We start from the raw sequence: 20619 nt of genomic DNA, 5'->3' as shown, positions 1-20619 counted from the left end.
CTCCTCCATGGGAAGAGGTATCTACATAACCCTCCAGGGAATGGAAGGTTATACAGACCTGTTTTGAAAACCTGAGATTTCACCTTGACCACTCCTGGGCATGATACTTCTTTTTTTCCACTAATGGCAAATCCAAGTTGACCTGCATTGTACACTCTCCATGTGGCAGCGAAGCCAAAAGGGGCTTAGGAGATTCAAACAATCTGATTCAGCTACTTACATTCTCTTATTTGATTGATATTGTGCTAAATCGTAAGAATGACCACTTGGTTGAGCACACTGCTCTCCCAGTCCTCCTACGGTGGCCCACACAAGCCAATGTGGGGTGCATAGTGGGCCTCTGTAAATTATTCCCTTTTGGGTCTGACTCTTCTGGATGAAAGGTCTAGATGACATTAGGAAATGGTTGAGGAAAAGGTGAAGTTGTAGCCATCCGCAAGCTCTTCTGTCTGCGGACGTTCGGTAGGGTAATGTTAGATGTCTGACGTTTCTAGGCCTTCCTTCTTATTTCATTTACTTTTTCCTAAATTAGAAGATACTGGTAAGAATTCTAGGCTTTTGTTGAGTTATTTTCGTTCCTCAGAATTTCTTCTAGGGCTGGAAGTAGGTTTAGGAGCCAGGTGATTTTGCAAATCACACTAGCATCCCTTGTGTCTTTGCTTGGCTGCCATGTTTTGAAGTTAAAGAGAAAAAATTGTACACCATTCCCTATTAAGTTGCTGCTTATGAATTTATTATTATATTTTGTTTCATTAGATATTAGTGAAAGGACTTTGCTTTCCTGATTTATTCTCCCATTTTTACCTGGAAGTTTCTATAATTCAAATGCAGGCTCAATAAATGACTTCTGGGTTTTAATGAAATTAAACATTTCCCTATATTCAATTGAATCCAATTTCCTTCCTGAATAGGGGGAAATAAAACTTCCTTAGCTTGCTTCTTCTTCTAAAATTAGTACTGTCAGTGTCCTAATACTTGTTGTTAATCTGTTCTGAGAACCCATTACACTTTTTCATCGCTCCCTTTACAATATATTTGTCCTGTTGTGAAATATACATACAGAAATGTGCATAAAACGTGAGCATTTTAATGAGTAATTATAAAGCAACAATCATTGTAACCACTACCCAGATCAAGAAATAAAACAGTGCAATTACATGAAAAGCTCTCCCTCAACCACGTGCCCTCCTGATCACAATCCCATCACACCCTCTCCAGAGATGACCACTAGCCTGATTGTTGTGATTACATTTCCCTACTTTGGAGTTTTACAACTTATTTTTACATTCCCAAATAACAGTTATGCATGTACTTTATTACATTATTGTGTATTATTTTCAGCATTAAATTTGTGAGATTCAATCATATCTTTGTATGGATGTATTTAAGTAATTTTCATTGCTATAAAATATTCAATTGAATGGAATACAATTTGTGTGAATGTAACTTATTAGTCCCACCCATTTTTGATAGAATTTGTGTTGTTCCCATTTTGGGGCATTTGTAAACAATGCTGTTGTGAACATTACTGTGGTACGAAACTCTCTGGGGTGTATATACATAGAGGTGGAATTGCTGCTCCCTAAATAGATGATATGCCCAATTAAAATTACAGATAAAGCCACACTGTTTTACCAAGACGGTTGTACCAATTTACATCTTACCAATAGTGTGTAAGGGTTCCTAATGATGTTTCCTGAATAACATGTTGATACTCTTAGACTTTTAATTTTATAAATGTGGAATCTTACGTTGGTTCTTCTTTGTTTTTCTTTTGTTTTCTATAAACTTTATTGAGGTATTACTATATTAATTGCCTAGGGATGCCATAAAGTACCACAAATCGGTACCTTAAAACAACAGAAATTTATTGTCCCATGGTTCTGGAGACTAGAAGTTTGAAATCAAGGTGTCAGCAGGGTCTGGATCCCTCTGAAACCTATAGGCGAGAATCCTTCCTTGCCTCTTCTAAGCTTCTGGTGTTGGCCAGTAATCTTTGGCATTCCTTGGCTTATAACCTCATCATGCCACTCTCTGCGTCTGTCATCACATGGCCATCTTCTCCCTGTGTGCGTCTCTCCTCTTATGAAGATATCAGTAACATTGGATTAAGGTTCCAGCCTACTCCTATATGACCTCATTTTAACTTATTACATCTGCAATAACCCTATTTTCAAGTAAGGACACATTCTGAGGTATTGGAGCTTTGGACTTCAACATATCTTTGAGAGAAAAAGTCAACTCATAACGTATGAAATATACCCAATTTTATGTGGACAGCTCAGTGAGTTTTGAAAATGTGTTATTTCACCATATGAAGATCTAGAACATTTTCATCACTACACAATTAAGTATGATAATATTTTTTCTCCAGCTTTGTTGAGATTTAATTAACAAACAAAATTGTACATATTTAAAATGTATACAATGTGATGATTTGATATAAGGATACTTTGTGGAATGATTATCATAATCAGGCTAATTGACATATCCATCACCTTCCAGAGTTACCTTTGTATGTGTGTGGTGAGAAAACTTAAGATTTACTCTATTAGCAAATGTCAAGTATAAAATAAAGTATTACTAACTACAGTAACTATGCTGTACATTAGATCTCCAGAACTTATTCATCTTGTAATTACAATCTTGAACCCTTTGACCAGCATTTCCCTATCTCCCTTATACCCCAGCCACTGGTAACCACCATTCTTCTCTCTGTTTCTACAAGTTTGTCATTTTTTAAGTTTCCACATACAAGTGAGATATACAGTATTTTTCTTTGTCTGAGTTATTTCACTTAGCATAATGCCCTAGATTTCCTCCATGTTGTCAACATAACACCAATCCATGAACATTGGATATCCTCCCATTTATTTGTCTTTGTCAATTTCTTTATTTCAGTGTCTTATAGTTTTCAGTGTAAAAGTCTTTCACCTCCTTGATTAAATTTATTTATAAGTATTTTACTTTTGATGCCATTTTAAATGAAATTGTTTCTTAATTTCTCTTACTGATAGTTCATTTTTAGTGTATAGAAATACAACTGATGTTTGTATACTGATTTTGTATCCTGAAACTTTACTGATATTGTATATTAGTTCTAACATTTTTATTGTGGAGTCTTTAGGGTTTTCTATATACAACATCATGTCATCTGCAGACCACTTTATTTCTTCCTTAATGATCCTTAATAGGATACTTCTTTTTTTCTTTTTCTTGCCTATTTGGTAGGACTTCCAGTACTATGTTGAATAGAAGTGACGAAAGTGGGCATATTTGTCTTGTTCCTGGTCTTAGAGTAAAAGCTTAAACATTGAGTTTGATATTAGCTGTGGACTTGTCAAATAAGGCCTTTATTATGCTGAAGTATATCTCTTCTGTACCTAATTTCTTGAATGTTTTTATCACAAAAAGGTGTTGAATTTTGTCAAATGCTTTTTCAGCATCTATTGAGATGATATGTAATTTTTATCCTCCATTCTGTTAATGTGGTGTATCACATTTATTGATATGCATGTGTTGAAACATCCTTGCATCCCAGGAATAAATCCAATTTGATCATAGTGTATGATCCTTTTAATGTGCTGTTAAATTCAGTTTGAGAGTATTTTTTTTTGAGGATTTTTGTATCTGTGGTCATCAGGGATATTAGCTTATAATTTTCTTTTCTTTTAATATCCTTCATGTCCTTAGTGGCTTTGGTATCAGGGTAATGCTGGCCTCATAAAATGAGTTTGGAAGTTTCCCTCCTCTTCAGTTTTTTGGAAGAGTTTGAGAAGTATTGGCTTCAGTACTTCTTTAAATGTTTGGTAGAATCCACCAGTAAAGCCAGGTCCTGGGTTCTTCTTTGTTGAGAGGTTTTTGTAATCTCCTTACTCATTACTGGTCTCTTCAGATTTTCTATTTCTTTGTGATTCAACCTTGGTAGGTTGTATGTTTCTAGGAATTTATGCATTTCTTTTAGTTTATCCAATTTGTTGGCATAAAAACATTCATAGTAGTCTCTTTGTATTTATGTGGTATTAGTTGTAATGCCTCCTGTTTTATTTTAAATTTTATTTATTTGAGTCTTCTTTTTTTCTTAGTCTAGCTAAAGTTTCGTCAACTCTGTTTACCTTTTCAAAAACCATATCTTAGTTTTATTGGTCTTTTCTACTGTTTTCTTGTCTCCATTTTATTTATTTATGCTCTGATATTTTTATTTCCTTCCTATGCAAACTATGGGCTTAGTTTGTTCTTATTTTTTCTAGTTCTTTAAGGTGTAAAGTTAGGTTGAGAGCTTTCTTTTTTTTCTTACTGTAGGGTTTATCACTATAAACCTTCCTCTTAGAGCAGCTTTTGCTGCATCCCATAGGTTTTAGTATGTTGTGTTTCCATTTTCATTAATGTTAGGATTTTTTTAAATTTCCCTTTTGATTTCTTCTTTGACCCATTGGTTGTTTAGGAGTGTGTTGTTCAATTTCCACATATTTGTGAATTTTCCAGTTTTTCTCTTGTTATGATTTCTAGTTTCATACCATCGTGGTCAGAAAGAGACTTGGTATGATTTCGGTCTTCTTAAATTTGTTAAGACTTGTTTTGTGACTTAACATATGGTGTATTATGGAGAATGTTCCATGTGTACTTGAAAATAATGTGTATTCTGCCTCTGTGGATGGAATATTCTATATATATCTGTTAGATCCATTTGGTTTAAAGTATAGTTCAAGTCCAGTATTTCCTTACTGATTTTCTGTTTGGATGTTCTATGCATTGAATGCATTGAAGTTCCCTAGTATTATTATGTTGCTTTGTATTTCTCCCTTCAGATCTGTCAGTATTTGCTTAATACAGGTAAGTGCTCTAATGTTGGTTGCATATGTATTTGCAAATGATATATCCTCTGTATGAATTGGCCCCTTTGTCATTATATAATGACCTTCTTTGTCTCGTTAGAATTTTTGGTTTAAAGTGTATTTTGTCTGACATAAGTATAGCTACCCGTGCTCTCTTTTCTTTTGCATTTCCATGGAATATCTTTTTCCATCCCTTCACTTTCAGCCTATGTGTGTCCTTAAAACTGAAGTGAGTTACTTAGAGGCAGCATATTTTTCAGTCCTGTTTTTTTGTTTTTGTTTTTTTGTTTTAATCCACTCAACCACTCTATGTCTTTTAATTGGAGAATTTAATCTATTTACATTTGAAGTGATTATTGATAGCTAAGGGCTTATTAATTCCATCTTAGTAATTGTTTTCTGGCTGTTTGTATTCCTTTTTTTCCTTTCTTCATCTCTAACTGTCTTCCTTTATGAATTAATGATTTCTTATAGTGGTATGCTTTGATTCCCTTCTCTTTATTTCTGTTTATGTACTGTAAATTTTTGCTGTGTGGTTACTATGAGGCTTACATAAAACATCTCATAAGAGTCTATTTTAAGCTGATAGCAGCATAATTTTGGTACATACAAAAACTGTACCCTCCTTTCTGCACATTTTGGTTTTTAGTCACAGTTTACCTCTTTTCATATTGTGTATCCATTAACAATTATAGTTATAGTTATTTTTAACACTCTTTGTCCTCTAACCTTTATACTAGTTAAGTGATAATATACCACCATATTACACTATTAGAGTATTCTGAATTTGACTGTATACTTACCTTTACCAGTGTACTTTATGTTTTCATATGTTTTTATGTTATTAATTAAAATCCTTTTATTTCAGCTTGAAGAAATCCTTTCAGCATTTTTTGTAAGGCAGGTGAAGAACTCCCTCAGCTTTTATTTTTTGGGGGAAGTCTTTATCTCTCTTTCATTTCTGAGGAACAGATTTTCTGGGTAAAGTATGCTTGGTTGGCTGGGGTTTTTTTTCTTTCAGCACTTTGAATATATCATTACACACTCTCTGGCCTGCAAAGTCTATGCTGAGGAAACCACTCATAGCCTTATGTGGGTTCCTTTGTATGTAAGGAATTTTTTTCTTTGCTGCTTTTAAAATCCTCTCTTTTTCTTTAATAATAGACAGTTTTATGAGAATGTGTTTTAGAGAAGATCTGTTTTAGTTGGATTTATTTGGAGACCTGTGAATTTCATGAATTTGTATGTCCAAATCTCTCTCCAGCCATTATTTCTTTAAATACAAGTCCTGCCCTTTTCTCTCTCTGTTCTCCATCTGGGACTCCAGTGATGTATAAATTGTTTGGCTTGATGGTATCCCACAATCCACATAGGCTTTCTTCACTCTTTTTTGATTCTCTTATTATTTTTCTCCTCTGACTGGATAATTTCAAATAATCTGAGTTCACAGATTTTTTTCTTCTAAGTAATCAAGTCCACTGTTGTGCCCTCCATTGAATTTTTCATTTCATTCATTGTATTCTTCAGCTCCAGAATGTGTTTGGTTCTTTTTTTATGACCTATCCCTCTAAACTTTTTATTTTTGATCATGTATTGTTTTCCTGTTTTCATTGAGTTGTCTGTGTTTTCTTGTAGTTTGCTGAGCTTCCATAAAACAACTATTTTGAATTCCTTATCAGGCAAATTGCAGATCTTCATTTCTTTTGAGTTTGTTACTGGGAAATAATTGTGTTCAAAACTATGTTGAATAAAAGTGGTGAGAGTAGACATCCTCATCTTGTTCCTGATCTTAGGGGAAATACTTTCAGCTTTTCACCATTGAGTATGATGAGTTTGTCACATATGGCCTTTATTATATTGAAGTAGGGTTCCCTCTATACCCACTTTCTGGAGAGTTTTTATCATAAATGTAAGACCAGGTACTGTAAAACTCCTAGAGGAAAACAAAGGCGGGACACTCTTTGACATAAATCGCAGCAATATCTTCTTTGGATCTGTGTCCTAGAGTAATGGAAATAAAAAATAAATAAACCAATGGGACCTAGTTAAACTTAAAAGCTTTTGCACAGAAAAGGAAACCATAAACAAAACAAAAAGTCAACCTACAGAATGGGAGAAAATATTTGCATAAGATGCAGCTGACAAGGGATTAATCTCCAAAATCCACAAATAGCTCATGCAGCTCAATATCAAAAAAAAAAAAAAACCCAGTCAAAAAATGGGCAGAAGATCTAAATAGACATTTCTCCAAAGAAGACATACAGATGGCCAAAAGGCACATGAAAAGATGCTCAACACTGCTAATTATTAGAGAAATGCAAGTCAAACCTACAATGAGGTATCACCTCACACCAGTCAGAATAGCCATCATCAACAAGTCTACAAATAATAAGTGCTGGAGAGGGTGTGGAGAAAAATCAACCCTGCTACACTGTTGGTGGGAATGTAAATTGGCACAGCCACTATGGAGAATAGTACGGAGGTTCCTTAAAAAACTAAAAATAGAGCTACCATATGATCCTGAAATCCCACTCCTGGTCCTATATCCAGAGAAAACCATTGTTCAAAAAGATACATGCACCCCTATGTTCATTGCAGTGCTATTCACAATAGGCAGGACATGAAAACAACATAAAAGTCCATCGACAGATGAATGGATAAAGAAGATGTCATACAAATATACAATGGAATATTACTCAGTCATGAAAAGGAATGAAATAATGCCATTTGTAGCAACATGGACAGACCTAGAGATTATCATGCTAAGTAAAGTAAGTCAGAGGGAAAGATAAATATCATATGATATCACTTACATGTGGAATCTTAAAAAAATGATACAAATGAATTTATTTATAATACAGAAACAGACTCACAGATATAGAAAACAAACTTATGGTTACTGAAGGGGAAAGGTGGGGGGAGAGAGAAATTAAGAATTTGGGAGTAACATGTACACACTACTATGTATAAAATAGATAAACAACAAGGACCTACTGTATAGAATAGGGGACTATACTCAGTATTTTGTAATATCCTATATGGGGAAAGAATCTGAAAAAGAATATAATATATATAACTGAATCACTTTGCTGTACACCTGAAACACAACATTGTAAAACAACTATACTTGAATAAAATAAATTTTTAAAAAATATCTTGTCTGTAAAGATGTATGATGGACAAGGCTATTGCAAATATTTTCTCCCAGTCTGTAGGTTGTCTTTTCATTTTTTAATGGTTTCCTTTACTGTACAAAAGCTTGTAAGTTTGATTAGGTCCCATTTGTTTATTTTTGCTTGTATTTCTATGGCCTTGGGAGACTGACCTAAGAAAACTTCAGTATGATTTATGTCAGGGAATGTTTTGCCCATGTTTTCTTCAAGGAGTTTTATGGCGTCATGTCTTATATTTAAGTCTTTAAGCCATTTTGAATTTATTTTTGTGTACAGTGTGAGGATGTGTTCTAAATTCATTGATTTACATGCAGCTGTCCAACTTTGCCAACACCACTTGCTGAAGAGTCCATCTTTTTTCCATTTTATATTGTTGCCTCCTTTGTCAAAGATTAATTGACCATAGGTGTGGATTTATTTCTGGACTCTCTTTTCTGTTCCATTCATCTGTATGTCTGTTTTTGTGCCAGTACCATGCTCTTTTGACTACTGTAGCTTTGTAGTGTTTCCTGAAGTCTGGGTGGGTTATGCCTCCTGCTTTGTTCCTTTTCCTCAGGATTGCTTTGGCACTTCTGAGTCTTTTATGGTTCCATATAAATTTTATGTGTATTCTAGTTCTGTGAAAAAAGTCATGGGTAATTTGATAGGGATTGCATTAAATCTGTAGATTGCTTTGGGTTGTATGGCCATTTTAACAATAGTAGTTCTTACAATCCAAGAGCATGGGATATCTTTTCATTTCTTTGAGTCATCTTCAGTTTCCTATATTAATATTTTATAGTTCTCAGTGTTTAAATCTTGGTCACCTCCTTGGTCAGGTTTATTCCTAAGTAGTAGACAATATCTTAACTGCATCTAATTTTCTCCAGGAGTACAGGTATGACACCTTCTTCCAAGGTGATTTATTTGACATACTCATTCAGGACATACAAATATTCACAAAGGAGTTTATGAAAGGGGATGGGCCATTGCCCCACACCTAGTGCAAAGCCTGACATCTTGACTAGATTCCTGAAAATTATTCAGTAAACTGAGAGCTGCTCCATTCTTGACACTATCAAGAAACAGTTTTGAGGGCTTCCCTGGTGGCACAGTGGTTGAGAGTCTGCCTGCTGATGTAGGGGGCGCGGGTTCATGCCCCAGTCTGGGAAGATCCCACATGCCGCGGAGCGGCTGGGCCCGTGAGCCATGGCCGCTGAGCCTGCGCATCCGGAGCCTGTGCTCTGCAATGGGGGAGGCCACAGCAGTGAGAGGCCTGCGTACCACAAAAAAAAAAAAAAAGAAAGAAACAGTTTTGAAACTCTTGGCACCTACAACATTAAAATAAGCCCAACATATTTTGGGGTTCTGGAAGCAACAGGTCTTATGTCTTTAATCCATTTTAAGTTGATTTTTGTGTATGGTATGAGATAAAGGTCAAATTTCATTTTTTTGCATGTGGATATCCAGTTGTTCCAACACCATTTATTAAAAAGATTTTTCTTTCCCCAGTGTGTATTCTTGGCATGCTTTTCAAAGATCAGTTGACCATATATGTGTGGTTTTATTTCTGGGCTCTGTGTTCTGTTCCATTTTCTATTCTGTTCCACTGGTTTATATGTCTGTTTTATACAAGTGATATACAGTTTTGCTTACTGTAACTAACAGTCAACAAAATGAAAAGGCAACCAATAGCATGTGCAAAAATATTTACAAATTATGTATCTAATGAAAGGTTAATATCCAAAATATATAAGAAACTACTACAACTGAATAGCAAGAAAACCCACATAACCCAATTAAAAAACAGGCAAAGAACTGAACAGACATTTCTCCAAAGAAGGCATGCAAATGACCAAAAAAAGGTGCTGGACATCACCAATCACCAGAGAACTACAAATCAAAACAACAATGAGATTTCACCTCACACTTGTAAGGATGGCATTTATTTAAAAAAAAAAAAAAAAGATAAACAAGTGACAAGTGTTGGCAAGGATGTGGAGAAAAGGGAACCCTTGTACACTGTTGGTGGGAATGTAAATTGGTGCAACCACATTGGAAAACAGTATGGAGGTTCCTCAAAAAATTTAAAATAGAACTACTGGATGATCCAGCAATCCCACTCCTGGATATATTTTCAAAGGAATTGAAACCAGGATCTCAAAGAGATATTTGCCTTCCCATGTTCACTGCAACATTATTCACGATAGGCAAGATATGGAAGCAACCTATGTTTCCCTCAGTGGATGAATGGATAAAGGGAATGTGGTAAACATACACAATGAGTATTAATCAGCTGCAAAAAAGAAGAAAATCCTGCCATTTGAGACAAGATGGATGGACCTTGACAGCATTATACTAAGTGAAATAAGAGAAAGACAAATGCTTTATGATTTCACTTATATGTGAAACCTAAAAACAAAAAAACTAAACTCATTTGTACAGAGAACAGATTGGTGGTTGCCAGAGGTGCATTTTTGGGGTGGGTGAAATGGGTGAAGGTTGTTGAAAGGTAAAAACTTTCTGGTTATAAGATAAATAAGTCCTTGGTTTGTGATGTATAGGGTGGAAAACAATACTATGTTGTATACTTGAAAGTTGCAGAGAATAAATCTTAAAAGTTCTCATCATAAGAAAAAAAATTATAAATGTGTGGTGGTGGATGTAAACTAAACTTATTGTGTAATCATTGTATAATATATACATATATAAAATCATTATGTATGCTTAGAACTAATACAATGTCAATTATATTTCAATGCAAAATAAATAAAAAATTTTTAAGCATGTAGGAAATTTTAGAAGTTACAGACCAAAAGTAATAATAATGCCTTTTATATTTACCTACATAGTTACCTTTTCTTCAGTTCTTTGTTAATATGGGCTTGAGTTACTGTCTAGTATGTTTTCTTTCATCCTGAGAGACTCCCTTATCATTTCTTGTAAAACAAAAATAATAGTGACAGACACCTCTAACTTTTGTTGATCCAGGAATGTCTTAATTCTTCATTTTTGAAGGATGGTTTTGCTTGTTATATAATTCTTGGTTGACAGTCTTTTTCTTTCCACTGTCTACTAACTTACATGCCTTGTGACGAGAAATTGGCTGTTAATCTTATTGAAGAACTTTTATATGTGATGAGTCACTTTTTTTCTTGCTGCTTTCAAGTTCTCTCTTTGTCTTTTAGTTTTATTATGTCTTGGTGTATATATCTTTGAGTTTATCCTCCTTGAAGTGTGTTGAGCTTTTTGGATGTGTAGATTCATGCCCTTTACTAACTTTGGGAAGTGTTTGGCCATTATTTCTTCAAATATTCTTTCTGACTGTTTCTCTTCTCCTTTGATTCCCATAATGTGTATGTTGGTACACTTGATTGTTGTCCCCAGGGTCCTTTAGGCTCTGTTCATTTTTTTCATTCTTTTTTTCTTCCTGCTTCTCAGGCTGGATAATTTTAATTTCCTTTCTTCAATTCAGTGATTCCTTCCTCTATCTGTTCAATATGCTGTTGAACTTCTTAAGAGTTTTTCATTTCAGTTATTGTACTTTCTGATCCAGAATTTCTATTTGGTTCCTTTTTATAATTTCTATCTCTCTATTTACATTTTGTTTATATATTGTTTTCTTGATTTCCTTTAGTTGTTTGCCCATGGTTTCTTTTTGTTCTTTGAGCATATTTAAGAAAGTCATTTTAAAATCCTTGTCTATTAAGTTCAATATCTGGGCTTCCTCACAGGCCATTTCTGTCAAGTTTTTTCCTATGAATGGGCCATATTTCCTATATCTTTGTATGTCTTGTGATTTTTTTGTTGGAAATTGGGTATTTTAAATATTATAATGTAACTCTGGAAATTCTCCTCCATCTCTAGGGTACTGTTGTTGATTTTTGAGGGCTGTGGTCACATGTTTCTTTAGTGACCTATCCAAACTATTGTTTTGCAAAGACTGTAAATTCTTTGCCATTTGTGGTCAGTCACTGAAGTCTCTCTTCCATTATCTCAGTGGCCAGCTAATGACCTAACAGATTTCTTAAAACACCAAAATTTAGCTGCCCCTTTTTTCATTAACCAGTCCCTGATTGCTATAAGTTTTGTATTAGATTATGGAGTTTGAAATAGTTGATCTGTAAGCCTTTGACATTTATATTTCTTTCAGTGAAGGGACAAATTCTTTGAGCATCCTACTCTACCATTTTCCATCATATCACTTCTCCATTCTCCTTTGATATATGCTTTCTTTGATGTTAATATTATTTTTATTTTATATTTTAAGTTACTATTTTTGTTCCCTGGGGCTTAGGGGAGTAAGAAGAAATCAATAATATACAAAGTAGTATCATGTACTTTTTTGATGCTTGACATTTCCTACCTCAACAACCTACTAATACAATGTTTCAGCCATGCAAGTTATCTCACCACCTCCAGGTGTACTGGTTATAGTAGAAATGAATTATTTTCCTTCTATAAGATAAATCCAAATGGTAACATTGGATCTCATTTTATTATTATTTATAGCTATCAATAATGCTAAGTTTAAAAATTATATTGATATATATTTTTTTCTATCTACTTTTTCTGGTTTATTTTTATTTCAGAGTTCACATTGTTCCTGTAGCACAGTGAATGAAAATTTAAATATCCCTTATGGTGTAGGTAAGTTATTATTTGTATATATGGTTGCAATTTTCAAATATTCAGTGAAATTGAGAATATAAACTCATGTAAAATAATTACTATCAAGACTTTCCTTCAAAATGTAAATTACACTATGATGTTTGTGATTACTGGCATGAAAAACCTATGGAATTACAATATTAGTGGGAAATCAAGCAAAGCAAAATACAGATGGCCTTAAGATCCTAGATAATATTTATTTTACATGCATTATAATATAATATTACTAAACCATTTATTACATTTATCTGTGTTTACAAACATTCTGGCTATCTACAGATCTATCTAGTGAAGTTTTTCTAATTCAAGGAATTGTTCTGTGATATTGTTATGGAGACACATTTGACATATCAGTAAACCCAAAGATAATCAAGATAACAACTAGCACAGCATGAGCATGGAACAACCAGATCAGACAATGCTGCTGGATCGGAGTTCTGGAAGTCCCCTGCTGTGTCATGTTGGGGTTGAAGGAAATGGGAAATTCCTAAGGGAATCAAGATAGCCAGGGCGGCAATGAATCTAAGATGGATACTTGTATATCTTGAGGCAGCAACTTTTTACAAATTAGTATAGAAATGTTTTAATATTCAACAATTGGGACAGTTATGACTGTGTAGTAACTGAATATCCATCCAGAGGAGACTGTAGTAATCTAATTAAAATGAAGAGAAAATAAGAATAAAACACTTGACAGGGAAGATGAGCAAGCAGGCATGTTTCTTTGTAACATGAAAGCATCCTTGAGTAGTAGAGAGTGTTCTCCAATTAGGAACTTATGGGGAAATAGAAGATGAAAAAATATATATATTTTTAAAAAGACATACAGGGAAAATATCAGATGAAATTATAACTGAGAAGTGTATTTTTAGAAGAAAGTCCCCAAAAGGGAAATTTGACTTATCTTGAATAGTTGAATGTCGTGAAATAAAATTATTACAAATTAATGTTTTAGCCATATATGTGTTTGTATTTATTCATATGCTTACATATGGATGTGTGTTTATACATCTGTTCTATGCAATAATAACAGTTCTAAGAATATATATTGGGGTACAGGAAGCTATTTTAGAACAAAGGATGTCAGTTCCAGGAATACTTTAAATGTCAGGAAAAATTTAAAGTACACCTAAATTATTATTTATTTTAGAAGAGAAAGTGACCATTTGGAATAACATTCATGAGTAATAAGAGGGTACCCATAATATGATACCGTTAAAACTTTCATTCTAATATCCTTTGGAGTCTTCTAATCATAAAAGAACTTTTGGAGTAAATCTGCTAGAACAGCAAGCAAGCTCCTTATTTTATTATTTCTGACTATTGCTTGAAAAGGGGAAACAGTGTATCAAATAATAGGAAATATTGTTGAGGCGATAAACCGGATCTCACCCCTGCCTTGCCACTAATTAGCTTTGGACCTTAGGCAACCTTGTCTTACAAAAGCCTCAATCTTCCCATTTTAAAAATTAAAGAATGGAACTAGATACTAAGAATAAAGATTTCAGTACTCCCTTGCAGTTTCCTTATATTGCCTTATAGTCTTCATAACTCTGTAGACATTTCACATATATTAATTTATTTAATCTTCATAAATACAACCCTGTTAGGCTGACACTATTATACTAGTTTTATAGATGAGGCAACTGAGGCATGGAAAGGCTGAGTAGTTTGACAATTCTGTAAAAGAAGTCTGTGAAACAAGCCAGTGGTCCAATCTCATCTGAAGAGTAAACAGCCTTTATAAGCAGTGTCAAATCAAATACAGAATTGGAAAGAACATGTATGGTGTATCTTTTAAAAAGTAAATGCTTAGGGAGGAAAACAGGGCTTATTTTCTTATTGTTCACTCCTATTTGCTCTTGGGCAGGTCATAACTTAAATGGATTTTTTTTCTCATTTTTAAAATGAGAAGAAAGATGGTTTTAAGACTATTTGGTCTCCTATTTCTCTAAAAGGCTATATTCCTAAATTTATATCTGAACAGAGCCTTTTAAAAATGATTCAAGATTCCTAAATATATATTTTAAATGATTTTATTATACTTTGCATTACACTCTTCAGTTTATTTATATAGACCAGTCTTATATAATTAACCTAATTCTTCTATAGATACATTATATAAGATAAAATGCAGTATATTAAAGTTTATTTAGTAAGGTTCAGAACTCTTGCTAAATTCCTTGAATTATCATTACCTTTAAGCAAATTAGAGGCCTAGCCCGGTTCCTTTGGAGCTACTTTCATAGATACCCTCTGACTCCTGATATATATGCACATATTTTTAGCCTAGCACCACAATTTATTTAAGAATATGGTCGTTCCACTCCATACTCTCATAAATTCTTTATTACATAAGAATCCTCTCTAGGGTCATGAACTGAATTAAGGAAATATAGAATTATTTATGAAATGTATCTAGAATGTAGATTGTCTGTCCACACAGCTTTACAGAGTAGGGTATGTATAGCAAATGAATGATGGAAGATTACCCAAATGACTGCTAGAGGATAGGCTAAAATGAGGCTCCAAGAAGGATTAGTAAAAGCAATCTTTTAAACATGCAGTCAAGCATAGCTCTGATAAGGTGCCTAATCTTTAACAGCCACAAAAACATTCAGAACCACCTAGTTTTTAGTTTTTACTTCATTTTTTGAACTGACATTAAGAGCCAGAAAAGTAGAAGTATTCAATACATTGACTATAATCTGACTACAAGAAAATCTTTGATGTACATAAAGTATGGTGCATGATGACATTTAACTTTAATAACTTTATGTATTTTAACAATGCTATTCAAATTAGTAGTCAGAGTTACTAGATGACAGTCCCAAGGGTGCAGTGTGTCAGGGGTCAGAATAGAGGGAGTAGTAACAATGGTAATAATAACAGCAAAACTTCCATTCATTCGTGCTTATTATGTCCCAGACACAGTATTAGTTGCTTTAGCCCTTTAAATCACACAGTTCTATGAGAGAGGATCTTTACCGTTTGACAGATGACAAAACTGAGACATAGAGAGGCAAGATAACTTGTCCAAATTTAGATGGTTAGTTAGTTGCAGAGACTATTTGAGTCTAGGCAGTCTGGCTGCAGAGCCTGTGCCCTTAATTGCTATGCTACATAGTCATTCGAGACATGTCTGAAGAACATGCTTGTCAAATGCCACAAGTGCTAACTTAATTATATCATTTTTTCATTCTTTTTCAGATGAGTTAATGCAAGATAAGGCCTATGGACAGAAAAATACAAATAGAAAAGGAAAATCAGTAAGTAGATTGATATATCCTTTAAAAGCCATTGTTAACATTTTACATTGTTTTGAATTAATTTTTACTGAATATTCTGTCATAAAGAAAGCATATAATTTATTACTGAGAATTTGTGAATTTATTATAAGTAAATTTTATTTATATTATTTATCATAGTTTATTATAAAATTATAAATTATTATAAAGCAATATAAATATATCATTAAATTCAGCAGGTTATAGTATTTAATTCTTCTGCCTCTCCCAAAATGGCTATTGTTTAGTGGGCAACTCACAATAGCACCAGGAAAGCATAGACTATCTTTGCCCAGCTGTTGTGACATGAACAATTTTAAAGAAGCCATTCTCCTTGTCCCAATTTTCCATTAATACTTGCAATTAACTATACTGGATTCCTTTTTTTACACCTTGAGAATTTTCAGTTGTTCAAGATTCAGCTGTCTAAATGCCATGCCAGGCTAAGAGCAGTATTTCAGAAATGGAACAAGGGTTGTGTGGCTTGGGATAAGGATCGGGCAAGAAAGAAACACTGAGATGAAAGGTGAGAAGAGAAAGGAAAACTTGGTCTACTTCATATTTTGCACTCAGTAGGTATGAACCATGCTCACACAGGGGAGAAGATTCTAAGCCCTAAAAGAATTGTCAGTACTTTTCCTCATAATTTTTAATGACTGACTCCTTAATCCAAGACATTGGAACCCCATGCTAATATTATTTTGTAGGGAGTAGAATTTGATATAAGAATGTCTTGGACTACACGCAAAAGGGTTTAGTCACTTTAAAAACAGAAATCCCAATTGTCCAGGACATTACTGATTCTAATATTCAATCCAGTTGTCCCAATAAGCCATTAAAATGTCCTGGAAATTTTAATGTTTTGCTATTCAAACTACTTCTTCCAGGCTCATTCATCTAAAAATAGCACAAAAATCCTATCTGATTACTGGCCTAAAATTTATTTAGGAAAGGAGTGGCATAAATCTACCAGGCATCATACTGTTATAGAAAGAGTACAAGATTTTGAGTCAGAAGACTTGAATTCTGGCACCAGTCCCTTCACTATTCGCTGGAGGTTAAATGGGAACAAACCTAGTTGAATGAATCTGAGGTGGATTTTCAGTAGATGAAGCAACCCTCACACAATTTTTCACCTTCCATTTTATTTTTCCATTTATTATCGCCGCCCTAGCAGCCATCCATCTTTTATTTCTTCACTAAACAGGCTCTAATAACCCCACAGGAATCTATCTGACATAGATAAAATTCCGTTTCATCCATATTATACAGTCAAAGATATTTTAGGCACTTTACAATGAATCCTAGTATTACTAATACTAGAATTATTCTCACCCGCCCTGCTAGGAGATCCAGACAACAATATTCCAGCAAATCCTCTCAACACACCACCCCATATTAAGCTAGAATGATATTTCTTATTCGCATATGCAATCCTACGATCAATTCCCAACAAACTAGGAGGCGTACTATCCCTAATCTTCTCAATTTTAATACTAGCATTCATTCCAATATTCCACACATCGAACAACGAAGTATAACATTCTGACCTCTTAGCCAGTTCCTATTCTGAGTATCAGTAGCAGATCTACTAACATTAACATGAATTGGAGTACAACGCATAGAACACCCCTTCATTATTACCAGACAACTAGCATCCATCTTACACTTCTTTTTAATTCTAGTGCTAATACCAGTAGCTAGCATTATTGAAAATAATCTCCTAAAATGAAGAGTCTTTGTAGTATATTTATTACCCTGGTCTTGTAAACCAGAAAAGGAGAATAATATATCTCCCTAGGACTCAAGGAAAAAGCTCCAGCTCCACCATCAGCACCCAAAGCTGAAACTACTTAAGCTATTCCCTGATAATTGTTATGGGACATTTCCACAATCTTAAAGTACCATGTCAGTATTAAAATAACATTTTACCCTCCTATAAATAGCTAATGTATTTCATGCATATGGTATATATCCATGTATATAAGTACATACATATTATATATACATAATATATGTGTAATTGTGCATTAATTATCTGCCCCATGCTTATAAGCATGTATATTATATTATTGATATTACATAGAACATAATAGTATTAATAGTACATAGTAAATTAAGTCAAATCAATTCCAGTCAACATGCATATCATATCCAGTAGGTCACAAGCTTAATCAGCAAGCCACGTGAAACCATCAGCCCACTTAGCATGTGTCCCTCTTCTCGCTCAGGGCCCATGACTTGTAGGGGTTTCTATTAATGAACTTTATCAGACATCTGGTTTTTACTTCAGGACCATCTCACCTAAAATCACCCACCCCTTCCCGTTAAATAAGACATCTCAGTGGGCTAATGACTGATCAGCCCATGCTCACACATAACTGTGGTTCACGTATTTGGTATTTTTTAATTTTTAAGGGATGCTGTGACTCGGCTATGGCCATCTGAGGACTTAACAAAGTCAAATAAATTGTAGCCGGACTTAATTGAATATTATTAACCAACATCATCAACCGTAAGGTGTTATTCAGTCAATGGTTACAGGACATAAGGAAATTACACACACATACGTGTGCACGTACATGTACATAATTACACGCACATACACGTACACATTTATTAAATAGGTAAACGTCCTGCTTAACAAATCCCCTTACCCCCCACTAAGCCCTATGCTCCATATGCCTATAACACCCTACCAAATCCCAAAACAAGGTCAGAAACATACAAATACATAGAATTTAATTAATCTATCCAACAAAACACAGACGTTTCAATACTCAAGTAAAATAAACCCTAATCATACCAATGAATTATGTAGATATATACCACTTATATAGACAGATATCTCCCTAGACTTATCAGCCACTTTTATTAAAATAAATTTTAAAATTCAACACTAAATCTAATATAAAATACACAAATTAATCATATACACATTACCACATAATCATACATACAAACTCAGCCTGTTAATGCAGCTTAAGACTTAAAGCAAGGCACTGAAAATACCTGGATAAGTTTACTAACTCCATAAACACATAGGTTTGGTCCTAGCCTTTCTGTTAGTTTTTAATAAAAATTACATATGCAAGCATCTACACACCAGTTAGAATGCCCTGTAAATCATAAAGATTAAAAGGAGCAGGCATGAAGCACACTACAATAGTAGCTCATAATGCCTTGTTCAACCACACCCTCACAGGAAACAGCAGTGATAAAAATTAAGCCATAAATGCAACTTAGACTAAGTTATATTATCCACGGTTGGAAAATTTCGTGCCAGCCACCGCGGTCATATGATAAACTCAAATTAATAGAAAACCTTCATAAAGCATGTGACAGAATAAGTTTTCAAAAAGTTAAATTCTAACTAAGCCATAAAAAGCCATAGCTAAAATAAACTACCAGTGACTTTAATATTTCCTGATTACATGACAGCTAAGACTCAAACTGGGATTAGATGCCCCACTATGCTTAGCCCTAAACTCAAATAATTACAGTGACAAAATTATTCACCAGAGTACTACTAGCAGCAGCTTAAAACTCAAAGAAGTTGGCAGTGTTTCATATCCCTCTAGAGGAGCCTGTTCTATAATCAGTAAACCTCACCAACCCTTGCTAATTCATCTATATACCACCATCTTCAGCAAACCCTAAAAAGGAACAACAGTACGCATAATAATTATACATAAAAACGTTAGGTCAATGTGTAACTTATCGAGTGAGTAGAAATGGGCTACATTTTCTATTTCAAGAATATATTTCTTTTTTTTCAATTTTTTTAAAAAAATCTTTTGGCCACACTGCACGGCATGTGGGATCTTAGTTCTGAGACCAGGGATTGAACTCGCAGCCCCTGCATTGGCAGCATAGAGTCTTAACCACTGGGCCACCAGGGAAGTCCCAAGAATATATTTCTTATTACACAAAAGTTTTTATGAAACCAAAAACCAAAGGAGGGGACCTCCCTGGTGGTCCAGTGGGTAAGACTCCGTGCTCCCAATGCAGGGGTCCAGGTTCGATCCCTGGATGGGGAACTAGATCGCACACGCATGCCGCAACTAAGAAGTCTGTGTGCCGCACCTAAGAGCACGCATGCTGCAACTAAAAGATCTCTCATGCCACAACTAAAGATCCCACATGCCACAACTAAGATCTGGCACAGGCAAAATAAATAAATATTTTTTAAAGGAGGATTTAGTAGTAAATTAAGAATAGAGTGCTTAATTGAATAAGGCTATGAAGCACACACACCGCCCATCACTCTTCTCAAGTATTAAAATAATCCTCTATAATCTATTAACAAATACTAATCATATGAGAGGACACAATTCGTAACAAGGTAAGCATACTGGAAAGTGTGCTTAGACTAATCAAAGCATAGCTTAAATAAAGCACCTAGTTTACCACCCAGGAGATTTCATAATTTATGAATACTTGGAACTAACTGGAACCCAAACCTCCCACAATTTTAATTACCACAAGCAAATCAAATAAACCATTAACCTAATAGTTAAAGTATAGGAAATAAAAATTTTAAAATCTTTTGGCACTATAGAGGAAGTACCGCAAAGGAATGATGAAAGAAGCATTAAAAGTAGTAAAAAGCAAAGCTTACCCCTTTTACCATTTGCATAATGATTTAACTAGTAAACATTTAACAAAAATAAA

The 20619-nt window shown here is 34.2% G+C and overlaps 1 protein-coding gene across 1 annotated transcript in view; it reads left to right on the top strand.

Annotated features, from left to right (window-relative positions):
* The first annotated feature begins 1877 nt into the window (after window positions 1-1877).
* Window positions 1878-20619, top strand: part of LOC131750426 (cation channel sperm-associated targeting subunit tau) — a 51437-nt gene continuing 32695 nt past the window's right edge. The window contains exons 1-4 of the mRNA XM_067023311.1: window positions 1878-2113; window positions 4809-4833; window positions 12580-12637; window positions 15869-15927. Of these exons, the coding sequence (XP_066879412.1) occupies window positions 1878-2113; window positions 4809-4833; window positions 12580-12637; window positions 15869-15927 (378 nt within the window). The remainder of the gene's footprint in view (window positions 2114-4808; window positions 4834-12579; window positions 12638-15868; window positions 15928-20619) is intronic.

The sequence above is a fragment of the Kogia breviceps genome, chromosome 2 (assembly GCF_026419965.1).
Source record: "Kogia breviceps isolate mKogBre1 chromosome 2, mKogBre1 haplotype 1, whole genome shotgun sequence".
NCBI lineage: Eukaryota > Metazoa > Chordata > Mammalia > Artiodactyla > Physeteridae > Kogia > Kogia breviceps.
Note: the sequence above shows the minus strand (reverse complement) of the source record. Positions and strands in the feature narration are given on the sequence as shown.